The 19,477-nt window shown below is 38.6% G+C and overlaps 1 protein-coding gene across 1 annotated transcript in view; it reads right to left on the reverse strand.

Annotated features, from left to right (window-relative positions):
• The window catches only part of CD6 (CD6 molecule), a gene marked incomplete at its 3' end in the record, with an annotated part of 42,305 nt that overhangs the window by 15,711 nt on the left and 7,117 nt on the right, over window positions 1-19,477 (reverse strand). The window contains exons 2-3 of the mRNA XM_083349702.1: window positions 8,395-8,463; window positions 1,557-1,850 (exon numbers count right to left, since the gene is read on the reverse strand). Coding sequence (XP_083205828.1) covers window positions 1,557-1,850; window positions 8,395-8,463 — 363 coding nt within the window. The remainder of the gene's footprint in view (window positions 1-1,556; window positions 1,851-8,394; window positions 8,464-19,477) is intronic.

Consider the following 19,477-nt stretch of genomic DNA (forward strand, 5'->3'; position numbering starts at 1 on the left):
GCAATAGCACTTAGACTTATATACCGCTTCACAGTGCTTTATAGCCCTCTCTAAGTGGTTCACAGAGTCAGCTTAATTGCCCCCAACAATCTGGGTCTGCATTTTACATACCTTGGAAGGATGGAAGCCTGAGTCAACCCTGAGTCGGTGGGAATCGAACTGCTAAACTGCAGGCAGCCGGTAGTCAGCAGAAGTAAATAATAAAATGTATCCAGCACTACTAAACATGAGGATTTTTCTTCATGGGACAATCCAATTCCCCAATGGATAAAACAAATTCACAAAACCATTTCATAATAACCCATATCAAACTTGGCACTAAATCTTCCTCTAATTTTTAATTAAAGTAGCTACAAATCTAATTTAAATAATCTTCTGACTGCTACCATAGTTGGTGTTCATGGATATACTCTGCTAGTCTTCCGCTTGCCTATCCTATTTAGTGGCAGTTTGTCCTTTGACTCTATTATGGGTGACTCATGTTTTTTATTCTTGGGCTACTGGGTCTTTTGGTTTACCTAATATGTTGTGGAGGGCTTTAGTTAGTTTGTGTGCTATGGTAAGCTGTGTGTCTGTTGGGTGTTTCTAAGATGTCTTTGACATATGACAGTGTTAGAATAGAATAGAGATGGAAGGGTCTTCTACTCCAGCCCCCCGCTCAAGCAGGAGAACCTATACCATCTCAGACAAGTGACTGTCCAGTCTCTTCTTAAAAACCTCTAGTGATGGAGTGCCCACAACCTCCGAAGGCAGGTTGTTCCACTGGTATAATTGTCCACACTGTCAGGAACTTTCTCCTTAATTCCAGGTTGCTTCTCTCTTTGATCAGTTTCCAACCATTAGCCTTTTTATAGCTTGCATTGAGGGCAATAGAAGAAGGGGACGACAGAGAATGAGGTGGCTGGATGGAGTCACTGAATCAGTAGGTGTGAGCCTAGATGGACTCCAGAAGATGGTAGAGGACAGGAAGGCCTGGAGGAACATTGTCCATAGGGTCGCGATGGGTCGGACACGACTTCGCAACTAACAACAACAACAAGCTTGCATTGACTCTGTACACTTGACTCTCCATCCACTAGTGCAAGTAATGAAACCAACTGCTCAGGGAGGAAAAGTATTTTAATTAAATCATATTAAATCATATTAAATTAATTTTAAAATTTTAATTTTATTGTTATTATGAATTGTGGGCTTGTACTAATTTAATTCCATTTTATTCTCTTTTTGTACTGTTTTAACTGCCCTGTGAACCACCCTGAGTCCTTCGGGAATAGGGCGGTGTATAAATTTAACAAATAAATAAAAATTGACAAATAAAAGAACCCATGTAGAATCGTGCCCCCCACAAGTCCCCTTGTAGGCAGTCCAAAAGGATACTATGACCGATGGTATTGGATGTTGCTCAGAGGGGTTGGGATAGTTATACTGTCCTGCCACGGGTCACCAACATAAGCAATCAGTGCTGTCTGGGTCCCATATCCAGGCCTGAACCCCAATAATATTAATTAAACATGAAACACAAACAACAGAAATTCACAAACCTAAACAAATCACACCAGCATCTTCTTTGTGTCCACAGTCATGGCTCCTATTAGACAGACAGTCCCATAGATACAGTTCATCTCCCAGGCATTTCACTTCATCCAAATGGATGGGTCCTGTCCCCTTTGGGAAATGAGAGCCACTGAGAGCCTGAAAGGCTGAACCACAACCAAGTTGCTGACACACAACTTCAGCATCAACCAGGTCCCAGTTGTCATCGCATACAGTGCCCCAGGTACCCATGACTTCCAACTCGACTCTGCCTGAACAGTTGCTTCCTCCATCCATCAGACGTAATTTTTGAATTTCTGCAAGATAAGAAGTTGAGATATTAAAGATAATCAGTGGTCATACAATTGTAGACTGAAAAAAATAGGAAGATAATAAATATAGCTGGAGGAAATCTACAAGATTTGCTATTCTAAATTTGTTCGTTCATTACGAGGTACTTGATTTGCAATGTAAGGTGCTTTTTAGATGAATGCCTCTTAGCAATGTCAGTCAAAAAAACGTAATGCAACTATTCTGATTTCTTTTCTTTGACAGATTTTTGGAGACAGGGGAGGATGGAAGAACTGTGGGATAATTACAAATACAAAATTACAAAAACATGATAACTGCATGATGAAAATCTTCACCTGAAACCATCTCAAACTGGTGTGAAACATGTAATACTTTAAAGATTTCTGAAAGAAATGGATGAATGCCTAAAAACAGGAAGCTTATTTAGAGTCTGTGGACTGTTTTCCACTGCTATTTGAAACTTTGTCAATCCTTGAGAGGAGAACAACACATTTGCCTGTACAACTGTTGTTTCATGTCACTGTCAATCATTTGCCTTCCCACTAAGGCAGTGGGGCACAAAGCCTAACATATTTCATACATTCCTGATGATGTAGGAATAAAGGAGACAAATATATTAATAACAATAAAAGCTAAGGAGAGTTTAAGTATGTCTCACTCATGGGCTGGGGACAAGACGGGGCTATTATCATAACAAGAACATGTTGCAAGGGTGCATTTGTGCTACAGTTAAGTACAAGTGGGAAAAGCTCTAAGTGACTGTCGAAAGAAGATAGTAGATTATTTTTATTCCACTTCATATTATCTTATAACCATTCAATGCATGGTGAATGAACCATAGGAGAGTCTCCTTTTCTGATTTCCTATTTGCGGGCAAGTGATAGTTCCATTTATGCAATGACGTTCTACCGCCCACTCTAGTAGTAATAGTAGGGTACTACATTTATCCCAACTAGGAGTTTAATATTCATTCATCAAGATCAGTGTCTACACCTAACAGCAGAATGAAGTGGCGGTAAAGTGAATTGTACCATATCAGATGATAAGCAGTTAACTTTTTGATTGCTGTATCATGCACCAAAAGTTCCTGCTAATTTTTTTTTAAAAAACCCTACCTATTAGAATTTTTTTTTTAAAGTTGGCTCTATTGCAGTGTTTCTCAACCTTGGCAACTTTAAGATGTGTGGACTTTAAGTCCCAGAATTCCCCAGCCAGCATAAGTGACATATCTTAAAAAGTTGCCTAGGTTGAAAAACACTGCTCTATTTTTTTTTTTTAACAATCAGAGAATGTAGAGAATGTGTAATGCTACAGCCAATTGTTTCTCCTTCAGGTATCATCATCCACTTCATTCTGTGCTTGTTGTGCCAGCCATCTTAAGCAGGGCTTTTCAACCAGTGGTATGGGTACCACCTGTGGTACATTGGCACCTGGCAGGTGGTACGTGACCATCCTAGAAAAGTAGTAGCGGGGGAGGGGAATGAGCTGAACTGGTGGCAGCACTGCACATGCCTGAGCGAGAGATGGCTGGAGTTGCAGGGCTGTCAGGGCTCAGCGGAAGCGCCAGGATCAGTGCCGCTTTCCGGCTAATTGGCGCTTCAGGGCTGTCAGGGCTCAGTGGAAAGGCCAGGATCAGCGGCAGGCTACAGCTGGAGCTCAGTGCTGATCCTGGCGCTTCCGCTGAGCCCAGAAGAAGCACCGATCAGCTGGAATGTTGCAGCATCTCCAGGGTCTTGTGATTTACATTCAGATGCTTGGCAACTGATTCATATTTATGACGGTCACAGTGACCAAAACCTGCTGCAACCACCCAGCAGATGGGGGGGTGGAATAAAAACCAAACAACACCCCCTCCCTGCCTGCTGCCAATCCTCAACAGAAATGCTCACAACAATGAAAACCTCGGACAGGAGGAAGAGCACCGCCGGGCGGGCAGGCAGGTGTCTTGCTCGGCTGTGGCTTAGGGGGGACTTTTTTCAGTGCCCTTGTAACTTCAAACAGTCACTAAGCAAACTGTTGTAAGTCAAGGACTACCTGTACTTCATCACTTTTTTCCTTTTTTTTTTGGTCAAGTTTTTGACACCTTGCTAGGCGGACTGGTGGTACTTGGATATTGTCATATCCCAAAAGTGGTACAATGAGTGAAAAGGTTGAAAAGCCCTGATCTTAAATACAAAGAAACCAAAGGCTTTAACAGCACAAAGGGATCCATCTGAAATATGTTCTGATAGGGGCAGAATCCAATCACTGAGGAATCTCTCCAACCTGAGTTTTAATTGAGAGACATTCTCATGATAATGTAGCATATAGGATGGCAAAATGTCTTGAGGATTTGAGAGTGTTTTGTCCCCTGTTCCAGTTAAGAGCATTATGCAGAAGCATACTTCCTTTCCAAAGAAGTAGACAATTGTTTAAATGCTAAAAAAATGCTTTCCCTTACATTAGATGGCACTTGAGCACAAAGCAGCAAGTGACACTCACTTTTGCTTTCTACCAGAGCTTTTAATAGCTAAGCAGGTATGAAACTATTGTGGAGAAAAGGCATAAGAGGGAATTGTATATAATAATTCACTGTCCTTCTATCACATATACACACACTTCAGTTGGATTGATAAAACGAATGTTCCCAGGTGGATTAACTATTAGGGATTTCATAATACAGGTAATCCTTGCCTTACAACAGTTCGCTTAGTCACCGTTCTAAGTTACAACGGCATTGGAAAAAGTGACTTATAACTGTTTTTCACACTTCTGACCATTGCCACATCCACATGATCACATGATCAAAATTGAGACACTTGGCAACTGACTCATATGTAAGACGGTTGCAATGGCCTGAGCTCATGTGATCACCTTTTGCAACCAAAGTCAGTGGGGAAAACAGCATCTGCTAACAACTGTGTTGCTAAGTTAACAACTAAAATGATTAACTTAACAGTTGTGGCAAGAAAGGTCATAAAATGGGGAAAAACTCACTTAACAAATATCTCACTTAGCAACAGAAATTTTAGGCTCAATTATGGTCATAAGTCAAGGACTGACTCTATCAAAAAATAGAGTCTGCCAAGAACCACCCTAGTTTAGGCTGTGGTAGAAATCCCCAGCACCACCCAATGGGTCTCCAGAAAGGTCACTAAAAAAGAAATAAAAATCATTCTCCCCACCACCACCACCACCCCCCAGCCCTCTTATCAGTGAGGTTGGGTAAACACAAAAACTACCACCCACACAGCTTCCTGCCTCTGATAAAAAATGTCACTGAGGTGAGTGTGCATGGAGTACAGGTAACCTCAAATACCGCTGTTGAGGTAGACGCCTCTGCCTGGGAAGAATCCCAGTGGGGCACTTAGCTATTTTTGTCCAGCAGATCCCCAGGCACCCACTGAGCACCACTCCACAACTGAAAATAAGGGTTGCATTCCTGGAAAACGCCAGCATAATTTATCGTGCAGCAGTTCTTTTCCAAACAGAAAAACAGATGATATTCCACAGACCATCAGGAGCAGATGGGACAGATGTAGTGAAAATTGGTCAGCCCGTTCCCATCCAATCTCTATGCACATGGATTTTGGAAAGCAATGACAGGGCCATGCAGACTTTTAAATCAATGGTAAATCATCATATTTGGGATGCTATTGTTCTGAAGAGTCTATCTTCCATCAATGGCCAGAATAAAGCAGTCAGATGAAGGAAGATGCCTGGAGACCCGTACATCTCATTCTGTGCCACTGAAGAAGCTTACCCCTCTACTGATAACAGTGGCATATGAAACATTAAAACTTGGAATGTAAGAGAAAAAGAAGCAGAGAAAATGCAGAGTGAATAAGAGGTTCTTTTGGAAGTGGAGAAGAATAAACAAGGACCAGCCAGCAGAGAGACTACAGTAGAATTGAAAATGAAGGAGTCTTTTAAAGATTTGTAGGTGAATTATAGACACAATAGTCAACATTATCAGCTTGCCTTAGCATGAGGATGGTCCACTGACCGTTTCTCAAGAAAAGGACTGCATGATGTTGTCTCCTTTCTCCATTCCCAGCCCACTAGGATGGCAACCTCTCCATACCATTTCCTGCCATAGACCTAAGTAGTGTTTTTAACTTGCATCAGTCCAAGCATTTTTCATTTTAGCAAAGATAAACGTCTCCATTCCATTTGGTTGTTGACTATAGTGACAGGAGCACTCCCTCCAATCGCCAATCACTGCCATCTATGGCTGTATTATTTTTACAAGTTCACCAATGAGAAGGTGAAAAGTGGTGCTTTTTCTTTTATAAGTTCAGTAATGGAATGGTGAAAGAGAATTTTTTCCTCTTCCTCCTCCTCCTCCTCCTCCTCCTCCTCCTCCTCCTCCTCCTCCTCCTCCTCCACCTCCACCACCACCACCACCACCACCACCACCAATCAGGGCTCATGGTAAATCTAGTCTGTGCATCAAGCCATCATCTTGGCCAAATCAGAGAAAATTCAGAAAATTTTCTGAATTTCTTAAGCCTGCTTCATTTCCAGTCATCTTGTGAATAGAAGCTGAGCAGCTTTAAGACTTCAGTACAGAAAACCCATAACAATAAATTAAGGAAAAGGAGGTAATAAATGTTGTGGAGAAGTTGAAAAATGGCAAATATGCCAACATAGGTTAGTGTAATTGGAAATGTATTGTAATTCATAAGTAATTTGCTTATGGAACTGCTGAGCAACTAGGTTGCATCTATGCCTATCAGCCTGGAAAGTGATGCTACAGATAGCCCTCGACCTATGGCTACAATTGAGCCCAAAATGTCTGTTGCTACTATGAGACATTTGTTAGTGAGTTTTGCTCCATTTTATGACCTTTCTTGCCACAATTGTTAAGTGTATCACTGCAGTTGTTTAGTAACATGATTAAGTAAATCTACCTTCCCCATTGACTTTGCTCATCAGAAGTTCATAAAAGGTGATGATACAACCCAGGAACATTGCAACCATAATACCATATATACAGTATGAGTCAGTTACCAAATGTCTGAATTCTGATTATGTGACCATGAAGATGCTGCAGTGGTCATAGGTGTGAAAAATGGTCATAAGTCACCTTCTTTAGTGGTGTTCTAACTTTGAATGATCACTAAATGATCTATTGTAAGTCAAGGACAACCTGTACTGTTTCCTTGCACAAAAGGGAAAGTAGTAGCAAGAACGAATGTAGTAAAAACAGAAGAGAAAGAATCAAGAATATATGGGTAATGAATAAATGACAGTAAAAAAGTGAGTGATCAATATGAAAGATAACCATATTTTTTAAAGTCAACATCCAAAGCACTTCCTTGGGATTCCCCTTGTGAGGGAATAGCAAGGAGTATAAAGACATCACAGAACCAACAAAGTCACTTTTGGGGTGATTCTACAACAACTGTCGATCAGAAGGTCAGCAGTTTGGCGGGCCAAATCCCAAGTGCCACGTAACAGAGTGAGCGCCTGTTACTTGTCCCAGCTTCTGCCAACCTAGCAGTTCGAAAGCATGTAAAAAATGCAAATAGAAAAATAGGGACCACTACGGTGGGAAGGTAACAGCGTTCCGTGCACCTTTGGCGTCTAGTCATGCCGGCCACATGACCACAGAGACGTCCTCAGACAAACGCTGGCTCTTCGGCTTTGAAACGAAGATGAGCACCGGCCCCTAGAGTCGGAAATGAATAGTACGCATGTGCGGGGGAACCTTTACCTTTTTACAACAACTGAAGTCTTGCCCAAAGAAGCTGCTTGTCCAACAGGCTTTGTTATTTTGTAGCTGGGCAACCTCACTTTCCCCCCCCCCATAGTATAGTGAGACCCTTTCTGTTCTTCCCATCCTATTTTTTCCCCTCCTTCTCCTTCCCTGGAAAGCTATACAATGGGCAAAATTAATTGCTGATTTGAGGAGGGAAAAAAGATAAGAGGGAGATTGAGACCATTTCCTTATTGGTATTTTGCAGCTACATCCATCATTTACAGTGCTGAAATAGTTGTAATAATGAAGGCTTTCAACCATTTCAGTGTTAGTTGGACGAAATTGTAAAATAGTATAAATCACTAGTGAGGAACTGGCCCAAGAAGCAGAGCAGCAAAGGTCATTCAAAAGAGTTCATACACGCAGAGTTTTACAATGTGCAACTTAAATAAGGAGATTACTTGCTAGTTGATCCTGACATGTGCATCTCCAAAGAGTTGGTGAACCATGTCATCATATCCACAAAAATCTATCCACATGGTACACAGAGTACAAAGTAACAATGGAGGAACATAGCGGGGATGTAGCAGTGTGCGGTCCAAAACATCAAACTGGCCACAATGAATATACTAAACAGATGGTGCTTTGATCACATAGTGAGCAGCACCATCTTCACTGTTTGGACTCTACCCTATAGACACCCTGATACCATGGATAGAAATAGGCTTGTGAGTCATTCCTTATTTCTACATGCTCTGCTTCAGGGCTCTAGGCCTGTAATATTTGTCCTCTCATCTTGAGAGCAAAACATACTGTAAGTTTAAAAAGGTTCTTCCTAAGTAAAGTTTTCCCTCCCATGTTTTTACCTGGTTTTGCAGTTGTGGTGTTGTTGCTGGTATTTCTGAGGGCAGGAGGTTCGCTTGGCTTGGCTTTGACTGAAATTAAAGGAGAATTTTAAGTGAAATGTCACCAATATGTCACCACAGAAAACCACTTCCATCCTTAACCTAAAACAATAGAACAGCCACAAATAATCTGAAAGAAAGCTGCTGTATCTAATTTAAAACTTGTTCAAATTTGAGAAACAATATTCTGTACATTGTGAGTAATAAACTCTTAAAAAACCCAATCTCATGTTTGGAATATTTTTGAAGGCTTTTTCTATTAGCAGGTACTATTTCTGCAATACGGATCAAATTGGTCTTATATGCATCGAAGCTTTCAATTCCTTTAGCATTCAATCTGAACATAAAAAAAAGTTAGAGTCTAGCAATTACGTTACTGAGAAAATGATTTAATGGATGCTCAAGAACTATTCATTCCAAATATAAATGCAGAGTCTCTAGACAGGGAGATGGGTGGCATATAAACATATTAAATATAAATATATTAATTAATTAATTAATTAAATCACAAATATTAAACATTTCATAGTGAGGTGAGTGGAGTATTACTTTAATTAATAAATAATAAAAACTACAAAACAACATAATAATGTATAAAATATAGCAATTAAAATTGTAAATATTTCTTGGCATTTTTCCCCAAGAAATATTTTAACCTGTTCCAAGTTAAATTCTGGTTCATGTCACTAGAAGGCAAAATCACGAAACTGATTCTCACTTACTTTGGTCATGCCATGGGGGGGGGGAGTTCAGCGGAGAAAACAATTATATTTGGAAGAGTTAGTGGTAAAAGGAAACCAGGCCATCAAAGAACATGGTGGATGGACACCATCAAAGCTGACACCAGCCAAAGCATAGAAAAACTCAAAGAAGCAGTGCAAGATCGGAAGACGTGGATCACTCCATAGGATTGCCAAGAGTCAAACACGACTGAATGGATATCATCATCACCATCATCAATATCATCATCTACTTAACATGAAATGTCAGTGCTTGCTGTAAAAATGAAACTGCAATAGAAGTTTATTTTAAATATTTCCCATTTCTGATTTTCATTCCAGTTTACCTGCTGCTCAGAACCAAAGACTATTTTGCAAATGAAGTGCCAATCTATTATTAGAGAGTACTACAAAATTAAATATGGCATTTGATTAAGTAGTCAGTAATTCCTGAAGCCTAACTTCAGAATAAATGTATTCATCATGAGCTCATTTTTTCCTGCAAACGGCTCAGAGGGTAACCTCTTTAAAAACAACCAAATCAACACTTACTTTTTGTGATTCCAGGCAGATCCCCAATAAGACCTATGAAATTATCAGAGCTGTATCAAGCAGAGCTTAATGAAAGTATTTTTTTAGAGAATATTGCTTATTCTCTGCCATTTGATACCCCTGTTTTATTCAGCCCATTATCAATGGCAAAAAGAATGCTGTATCTGTTTATGTCGATTAGAGGTAAATCATTCAGTCACTCTTTTTTGAGATGGGATAGATAGATAGATAGATAGATAGATAGATAGATAGATAGATAGATAGATAGATAGATAGATAGATAGATGATAGATAGATAGATGATAGATAGATAGATAGATAGATAGATAGATAGATAGATAGATAGATAGATAGATAGATAACTTATCATCTCCAGGCAACATGGATAAATTAGCTAATGAAAGATGAATGGATCATGCACAATACAAAAACTCTAGAAAATGCACCATCCAACTAGGAGCTTGGCAAAGTCATTCTTCTCTATATTTTCCTTTCCTAGAAAAAGAATTTGCTTTAGATAGACATCTCTTTCAAAGGAGAAAACAACTTTGGAGACGTTCCTAGGGGTGGACTATTCTTGCATTTCTGCATTTGCATGTTGGCCATGGGTTTGATGGAAATATCAGTATTTTCTTTTGGAAGGAAAGTTATTTCCCCCAGTGATCTGCAGCCTCCCTGGCTTCCCACACTTCCACAGAGAAAGGAGAAAGGAGGAAATCCATCCAAGGTAAGCTATTTACCTTGAGTAAAATTACTATTAATACTAAAAGAGAATCTGCCCTTGAGGAGCAATTGGAGATTTTTTTTCCTTCTCATTTCAGGTAGATCATGGCAGATTTTAGCTTCTATTTCCTTATACCAACCTCCCCCCCTACTATTCAGATGCTTTCGCTCTTGATTAACAACAAAGCAGGTCCCAGCGGGAGATCATTTTGAAATTTTTGCAGTGTTAGCATCTGAACTCAAACTAAGTATATGCATGATCTGAAATTAATTTAAATGACTGACATGACCTGAATGGCATTTCTACAGACTATGCAAATGTGCATGCATTGTGGAAAGTGGATTTTGTGAAAATTAGTTCTGATGCTGTCAGAGAAAGTGAGAGCAAATCTGACCATTGCAAAACCAGATAGAAGTAGGTCAGCCCATTCAAAAGATGAGGCCAAGTTGTCTGCTGTTTAGGCAGGGATAAAATGAAACTGAAGAAGGTTTCAACATTCTTACTATAATTAAGTTGGACAGCTGAAATTCATAGAGTGGTGGCTTTCCGACTTTTTTTTTAATTACTTATCCAAATTTCTTCCCGATTTTTTTTTGGTCACCTTGCCCACATGATTCCAGCCCTGTGTGATTGGGAGAGAACTAACAGTCAGTCAGTTTGGTGTAGTGTTGAAGATGCTGGCCTAGAAATCAGAAGATTGTGAGTTCTAGTTCTGCCTTATGTATGAAAGCCAGCTTTGGACCAGGCACTCTCTCCCAACCCAACCGTTAGGTACAAATAACCAGATCCACATGTATAAACTACCTGCTTTATTGCTCAATGCAAGATTTCACTGCAATCTTTTCAGGCGGGCAGTTTGCCTCTGGGGAAAAAAAACTAGATAAGGTTCAATGGCATTCAAGAGGGGGGCACACCCTGCCCTCTTGCAAATAGCAATTCCAGACTGACCCCCGCTTGAACCCTCCTCCTGTCTGGGACAGGCTCTGTAGGAGATGGGCCTGAGGACAGGGTCAAACGCATCATCAGTCTGGAGTCCCTACGTCCCCTAAAGATACCCAGGTCTAACCCCCCCACCCTTGAAGTCCCTTGATTCTTATCTGCCGTCAATTTGCCTTGACTGTTAGTAGATCAGGTTCTTGTATAGGCTGCATGGGAATAAACTTGCAGTACTTTTGAACTCTATCTTGCATCCTGGTTTCTTGTGCCGGACAGTCTCTCTTTGACACCAACTCACCCCACAGGATTGTTGTTGTGGGAAGAATAGAAAGCAGGAACATCAAAATTGTCATTTTCATTTGTTTAACGGTGTGATATAAGGATAACTGCTCTCAGAATTGGCAAAACATTTCATTTCATTTTAGTACTGCATAAATAATGATACAGAAGGAAAATCTTTGAATTTACTGATCCGAAGCAAATCGCGACATCAGCGTGCTAACTACAGTTTCTTTGTAATCGTTCATTTCTTTTACATTTTTTAAACCTAAAAATACCATGTATGTTGTATTTAATCTTACAATTATAAAAGCTTATATTAACAGTTATTTAAAAACTAATTAAACATTTACTTATCTAAAGCAAATTACCACCTTAGTGCATTAAACACTTTCTCTGTAATCTTTCCTCCAGGCTAAAGAAACACTACATATTACATTTAATAACTTTACAGTAACTTACTTTACAGTATATTAACAGTTACTTATAAGACAACTAATTAAATTGCTAAATGAAAATGTCTTTGTGTCTATTTTTTCATCTGGTTGGCTTCATCCTTTAAAACAGCATCCCCCAACCTTTCCCCCAACCTTTCCGGGGGAGGAGAGGATGTTTCATGCACGTATGGTGCTTTCACAAATGCATGCACGCATTCTCATCCACCACTTCTGTGGCCCAGTTCTGAATAGACTGTGGCCTGACACCTGGCCATGGTCTGGAGATTGGGGACCCCTGCTTTAAAAGGCAATTAAAAACTTGTGAAAAATCAAATAGCGAGGGACCCCATCAACTTAAGACACAGTCACTTAAACCTCATCATCTGCGTCTTGAAAGTAACACCATCCTACATTTTTTTGACTGGAAAATCAAGTGAGTAACAAGTTCTCCTGGAGAAGAGAAAGCAGATGACTTTTTTTTTATCAGTACTATCACATATTCTTGAAAATGGGCATCTTCTCCTCCAATATTCCTTTTAAACTAGATTGATGGGGATATATGTTTCTCTTTGAAAAAAACTTAAAACAGAATATTTTTTTCTGGAGGTACAGCAGGGCTGTAGCCAGTAGTAGTCTGGCAGCACCTTTCCCAATTAATAAACTTCATTAAAAGGCATAAGCTGCAGCTCACAAAAGCTTGGGCCTTTTAATAAAAATTGCTAGTTGGAGAAAGTGCCACCAGACTCTCCTGATTTTTGCCACCAGCAATGAACATGGTTCTCCTCCCACAGCAGCTTTAAGTAATCTTATGCTCCAGAGAGATGTGGCAAGTAATGCACACTTAGCTTTCTGGGACCAGGTAATACTGCCACCATCTTTGGATTTATGCTCCCAAAAGGAAATCTGTGGCCCTTGAAATGTTGCTGAAACCATCACCAACAATCTGGAATGACTGGAGTCAGATTCTAAGGACAAGTGGAGGAGAATCTATTGGTCTACGCCAGTGGTTCTCAACCTGTTGTTCAGCACAGACCTCCTCCCCTTTAAATATTCTTTGTGGCAACAGATCACAAGACTTAACTCAAGATTTAAATCATAACATTGCTTCAAGATTTTGTGGATCCCCTGTGATGACGTTGTGGGGGCCCCCCAGGGGTCCGTGGAGCACAGATTGAGAACCACTGTTCTATGCAGTTGAGAAAAGCAGAAAAGAAATAGAATTAATCAGTGAAATATTTAAGATGCATATCACAGGATTTAGCAATTATTTAGAAAACAGTATGAAGAACATACTGTAAACTTATGCTCACAAAATAAAAAAGATGAAACTTTTTAAAAGAAAATAATAAAATGTTCTATCACTGGCATAACTCAGATTTTATTTATTTATTTAGCCACCCAATTCACACATGGGTGGCTCTGGGTGGCTACATGGGTTTGATTTTGCTTTTATAATTTTTAATTCTTTTTCATAATTATTAGACAATGGTTTTATCCAGTTATTATCTTACGTATTTACTGTTTTACTGGATTGTTGTATGCTATTCAGAGTCACTTATTCTGAAATGGACAGCCAAATAATTTGATTGATATATGATAGATAGATAGATAGATGCTTGTAAGATCTCAATGCAAGTAGAAAGAGGGCAGAATTTATGTAATGATGTTGTAATGCACATTTGTCTTCTCTGCCCTAGGTAAAGGTAAAGGTTCCCCCACACATGCGTGCTAGTCGTTTCCAACTCTAGGGGCCGGTGCTCATCTCTGTTTCAAAGCCGAAGAGCCAGCGCTTGTCTGAGGACGTCTCCGTGGTCATGTGGCCGGCATGACTAGACGCCAAAGGCGCATGGAACGCTGTTACCTTCCCACCGTAGTGGTCCCTATTTTTCTACTTGCATTTTTACGTGCTTTCGAACTGCTAGGTTGGCAGAAGCTGGGACGAGTAACAGGCACTCACTCTGTTACGCGGCACTCGGGATTTGACCCGCCAAACTGCCGACCTTCTGATCGACAAACTCAGTGTCCTAACCCACTGAGCCACCGCGTCCCTTCTCTCTGCCCTACAGATGCCCATAAAGAAATAAATATATTGAAGGAAAGTAATTCTCTTCACAATTTTTTTCCTAGTATTTTTCCACAAGCGAAAATGACATTTTTTGGGGGGGTGGATAACTGATTTTTTATTCATTAGTTGCAACATGAATTGATGAACCAGCTTGCCATACAAGCCTGATGTTGTGGGCTGAGAGAGAATAACTGGCCCAAGTCATCCAGCTGGCTTTCATACCTAAGGCAGGATTAGAATTCTAGAACACCCAGCGCCTTGGTTTGTAGCTTGCTCCCTTTGCCATTACTCCAGGCAATCTCTGAGAATTGGATGCAATTGAATGGAAGGAATATAGTTTCTTTCAATGTTTGTGTGTTATTTTGCTCTTTGCAATCAGAACAGCCTTTATAGTCATTATACCTCATTCCAAGATAACCCATGCACACTGTTTGCAATTCTAAATATTCCCACAAATTCCAGGCCAAATTCATTAGCTCCACTGCTAAGTAAAGATGAGTGTAATTGGTAAGAAACAACGTGAAACTAGAGCTACTTCTGGAACAGAGCAAAGACCCCATAAAGCAGAGGTTCCTAAACCTTTTCCCATCACACTTCTCTTTAGTGTAATCTTAATATACACACCTCCCCTAAAAATCCAAAAACCTATACGAACAGTGAAGCTTTATTTTTAATAAGGCATAAAACATTTAACAAATGCAATGATTCACTTAACAACTGTGGCAACAAAGGTCATAAAATAGGGCAAAATTCACTTAACAAATGTCTTGCTTAGCAAAAGAAATTTTGGGCTTAGTTGAGGACATAAGTCAAGGACTACCTGTATTTTGGGAAAGCTGGATTTATTGTAACAATGCAGAATTAAAAGATACTTCATACTTCTCTCAGAATCTGACTGAATCTCCCCAAGGGAGGTACACTTCAGTTTGGGAAACTTGCCATAAACAAAGATATTCTCCAAGGTTTGTGAGTGGAGAGCACTAATAAATTCACAGATTCAATAAAGTCAGCTTAACCATTTCATTCCAATCCTCTTTCTGTCCATGCTTTTAATGGAAAAATGGGAACAATATTTCTGTAACTGCTCAGAAGTAAAGAATCTGTTGTAGAATCTTGGTTTTGAGCCATCCCATTTTTCCTTGCCCATCTATTGAGTTTATCTGATATTCAAATTTTGATCAAATCCAGTCCAATTTCCTTAGCAGCAAATTTATACTGTAGTTTCCTAGGCCTGTAACACTGTTTTCATCCAGGCGTTGGGATGTGACTGTATAAGGCTCATGTAATACAACTATAACATGGTAGAAATCATTAGTAAGGGTATGGGAAATGATCTAATCTATTTCAAATTTTATAATTAATTTGTTCTCAATTTGCAATTTAATAAATTGGTCCGATCTCTAAATCTAATCTGCACAGATTGCCAAATGAATTTTGAAAAACATCATAGTTCTACATATAGAAAATATGGAGGAATCTATGAATTGCCTCAAAATCTTTAAAAAAATATTTATAGAACATGTGTGTGTTTTTTAAAAAAATTCCGAGATGTAAAACTAAATAGATAAAAAAGATCAATAGAATTCATCTTTTTGGAATCAACACACCTCAAATGGGTTAACTTGAAGACTGCATCTAAAATCTGGGATCCATGACTCCCATTCAACTGAAATTTGTCAAAGTTTGGGCACTTTAGTCCTTCCATGATGTCATGTTACCGTGCTGCCATGATCAACTGCATTCATGTGAATGACATTTCCAATACTCCTTGCCAGCTTCCTACAAGAAAAATCAATAAGGAAGCCACCAGGAAGTTGGGAGTCACTCCTGCTTCCACTGCTTTTTTGCTCACCCATAATCATTTTGTTTCTCTGTAGGGAAATATCTCTGAAACAATGACCCAATGGGTCACAGGTTGTCCAATGGTTGGTTCTGATCATGGCAAAAATGTAATCATAGATTTGGAAAATCGGTGGCTTTCTAAACTGCAATACCCACTAGCTGCATTGAGCATGGCCAGGAATTATAGTCTATAGAATTATATACAATTTTATAACATAATACATATAATACTGTATATAACTATATAGCAAAAATATTGTTTATAAAGTTACATACAACTATAGGAATGTGCAGACCAGCATCAACTGGAAGGCTACAGTTTCCCACTGTTTAGAAGCCAAAGTATTATATAACATATATAAATACAAAGCTACAGAATAACTTTCAAAACAAGTAGAGTCCCTCCAAAAACGACTACTGAAAGACAATTTGCCATATCATAGAATGAAATTATGAAATATATTCATTATATACTTTAAGGATGTATAGTGAATGCAATTTAAATCCATTAATATTTTTGAGGGAGTTAATTGCTGCTGTTTTTTTGTTAGCCAACTTTCTTGTCCCATCCTGACCAACTTTTAGTTACTGACTACAGCAGCCATCAAAAGCCGAAATATATTTCGCTGCAGTTTACGCTCTGCTAATTCCCTTGAACATCATGCGGGGAGGGGGAGAAGAGAAATCTCAAATCTAGCAAACAAGCAAACAATTAGAATTGCACACTAATTCCAAAATACTTTGTTTATCATCTTTCTATCTTACCGTAGTTCAGTACCTTTAAATACAAATGAATAGAATAGAATAGAATAGAATAGAATAGAATAGAATAGAATAGAATAGAGTAGAGTAGAGTAGAGTAGAGTAGAGTAGAGTAGAGTAGAGTAGAGTAGAGTAGAGTAGAGTAGAATAGAATATTTTTATTGGCCAAGTGTGATTGGACACACAAAGAATTTGTCTCCAGTGTACAAGTTCTCAGTGTATATACAAGCAATGAAGGGATAAATCATAAATCATAAGATACAACCAACAAAGTCATAAAATACCAATAGACGCAGTTAATAGGTAAGATGAGAAGAATAATAGTAATACAGCCCTATTACATGGTTAGATATCTTTAGGCATAAGACAGTGCTGGTGGAGTTAGGTGTTTAACAGAGTGATGGCATGAGGGGAAAAAACTGTCTTTGTGTCTAGTTCTATTAATAAACTAAAACATCTGCATTTATTTTATGTTTGTACAAAACACCTTCCAGTGATCAGTGAAATATCTTGAAGAACTTACCTTGGTATTTGCTGTGTGACCTGATCCAATAAAAAGTTACTAAAAATCCTCACAGATTTTCCAGGAATACTCTTGTACGTAAATTTACACAGGACTCAGGAGTATCCTCGGGATATGGTAAAAAATGTGACGATGGTGACCACAATGGTAAATTGATGCTTCATCTGCTTTTGCATGTGTTGCACAGCCCATCTTGATTTTTTTCATAATAACCTGAGATTCCCCCTGACAGTCATGATCAACCAAGGTAGTAAGCAGATTACTGTAGCAGAAATCTGCATTATCGACATTTGATCTTTCATCTCAGTACACAAATCTAATTAAGCAATATTTTAATTTCTCTTGAAAGCCATTCTCCTGAAATACTCATGAGTAAGAATATCTGCATATTTATTATAGTTTTATTTTCTGTAAACAATTTGACCCTTGTTAATAATTGCAAAAGGCTTGTAAAGAAGGAAAATATGTTAAATTCCTGGGTTGAAATCACTCCCGTAATTCAAATTAATGTTGTTCTGAAGTTTATTTTCTCAGTTACTGCTATATCACATCAAAATTTATTCTGCAGAAATGCAATGAATTATTAATCGCATCTCCTAAATCCAGAATAGATTCCTGGTGGGGAAAAAATTTGCATGAATTTGAAAGAAAGAAAATGGCACGTAATCAGCACATCTTTGAAAAACATGAGACTGGAAAACTATACTGCTTCAAGCCCTCACATGAATGTTGACTTAGTTTAATATCAATTAATGGTAAATAAATTCTTATGGATTGAAATGAGACCAAATTTCTTTTAAACTCTTTAATTCTAAATATACAAAAGCAGTATAAGGAGATTTTAATTGTCATCAGCATCAAATATTTTTTTTCCTATTCTCAGAGTCCACCCACCCAATCTCTACTTCTGTCTTATATATTTTCAAAAAAACTGCAAGCAAATTAAAAATCCTATTTTTTTCCTGCCAAGGGGCCCATTTCTTGAAGGAAATTTTATTGGGCAGAACTGAAATTCAATTAAATCCCAATTTTCAAATCAATAGGTTTGTTTTAGGATTTAAAATATATTGATATTTGGCAGAATTGTGTGTGCACACAACCCAACTCTTTGTATTATTGTTTTTATAATTAAGTATGTTTAAATAACCTTCTGAACCTGATATCCCATTCTAAGTAAGCAACAGAGCAACTGAATCAGTCAGCTAAGACTGAAGAAGGTGCAAAGAAGACACATGTCATTGACTTGTCTGGTTAAAGGAAGTTTCTGTGAGACTGTCAAGCCTAGCGCTACTTAACTGTACTAGGGCACTTGCAAAACTGCATGGGAAATTGAATTTTTTCAATTTTTAAATCATTCATTATGGGTTTTTTTTCCAATTGTATAAATGCCAAGGATTTTATGAGCATGGATATTTGTATTCTTGGAGGCCATTCATTCTTCAAACAGACACCTAAGAAATGATAATATAATTATTTGCACACAATCACTCTCTCATTTAAATTAGGCCATGTGAGTTAGGTTAGCAGATTTACACATGCCAGTTTTGTATTTCATTAGATTCCATAACAGGCAACAAAGAATTTGCTTTTTCCAGTGAGATGTCTTTCTTTTCCGCTCTGAAGTAACTAGGTCATCAGGCAAGTGCATGAAGACATGGCTTGAAGAAGTCTTTGGTGCTGCCTGCTGTAACACATACAGTTGTTTTCTGACACAATGCATTGGCATATTGACAGTATAACAGAGAATTCTTGGGGCAACACTTAACTTTGCTGGGCCACAAATTATGGTTAATTGTATGTTTTCCCCCCTCTTTCCTGCAATCACGTTTGATTCTCGGAGCCTGCCTGGAAAAGTCCATGCAGTTTTCTTGGCAAGGCTTTTTCAGATGTGGTTTGTTATTGCCTCTTTCCTAGAGTTAAGAGAAAGTGACTGGCCCAAGATCACCCAGCTGGCTTCATACCCAAGTCATGACTATAACTCACTGTCTCTTAGTTTCTAGCTTTAATCGTTACACCAAACAGGTTGCTTTAGTTTTATTTTTAAAGAGCGGGATTAATCTATTTTTAAAAAAGGCATCATTCAATAGGTTGCATACTTTTGATATATCACTAATTGTTTCTTTATTGAAGAGGTGCATCACTCAAGGAATGTTAGTTCCAATGAAGCAGAGAAGTACTACAAGATACCTCATATATGTTCAATTT

This window comes from Vipera ursinii, assembly GCF_947247035.1.
Source record: "Vipera ursinii genome assembly, chromosome: 1".
NCBI classification, from domain to species: Eukaryota; Metazoa; Chordata; class Lepidosauria; order Squamata; family Viperidae; genus Vipera; species Vipera ursinii.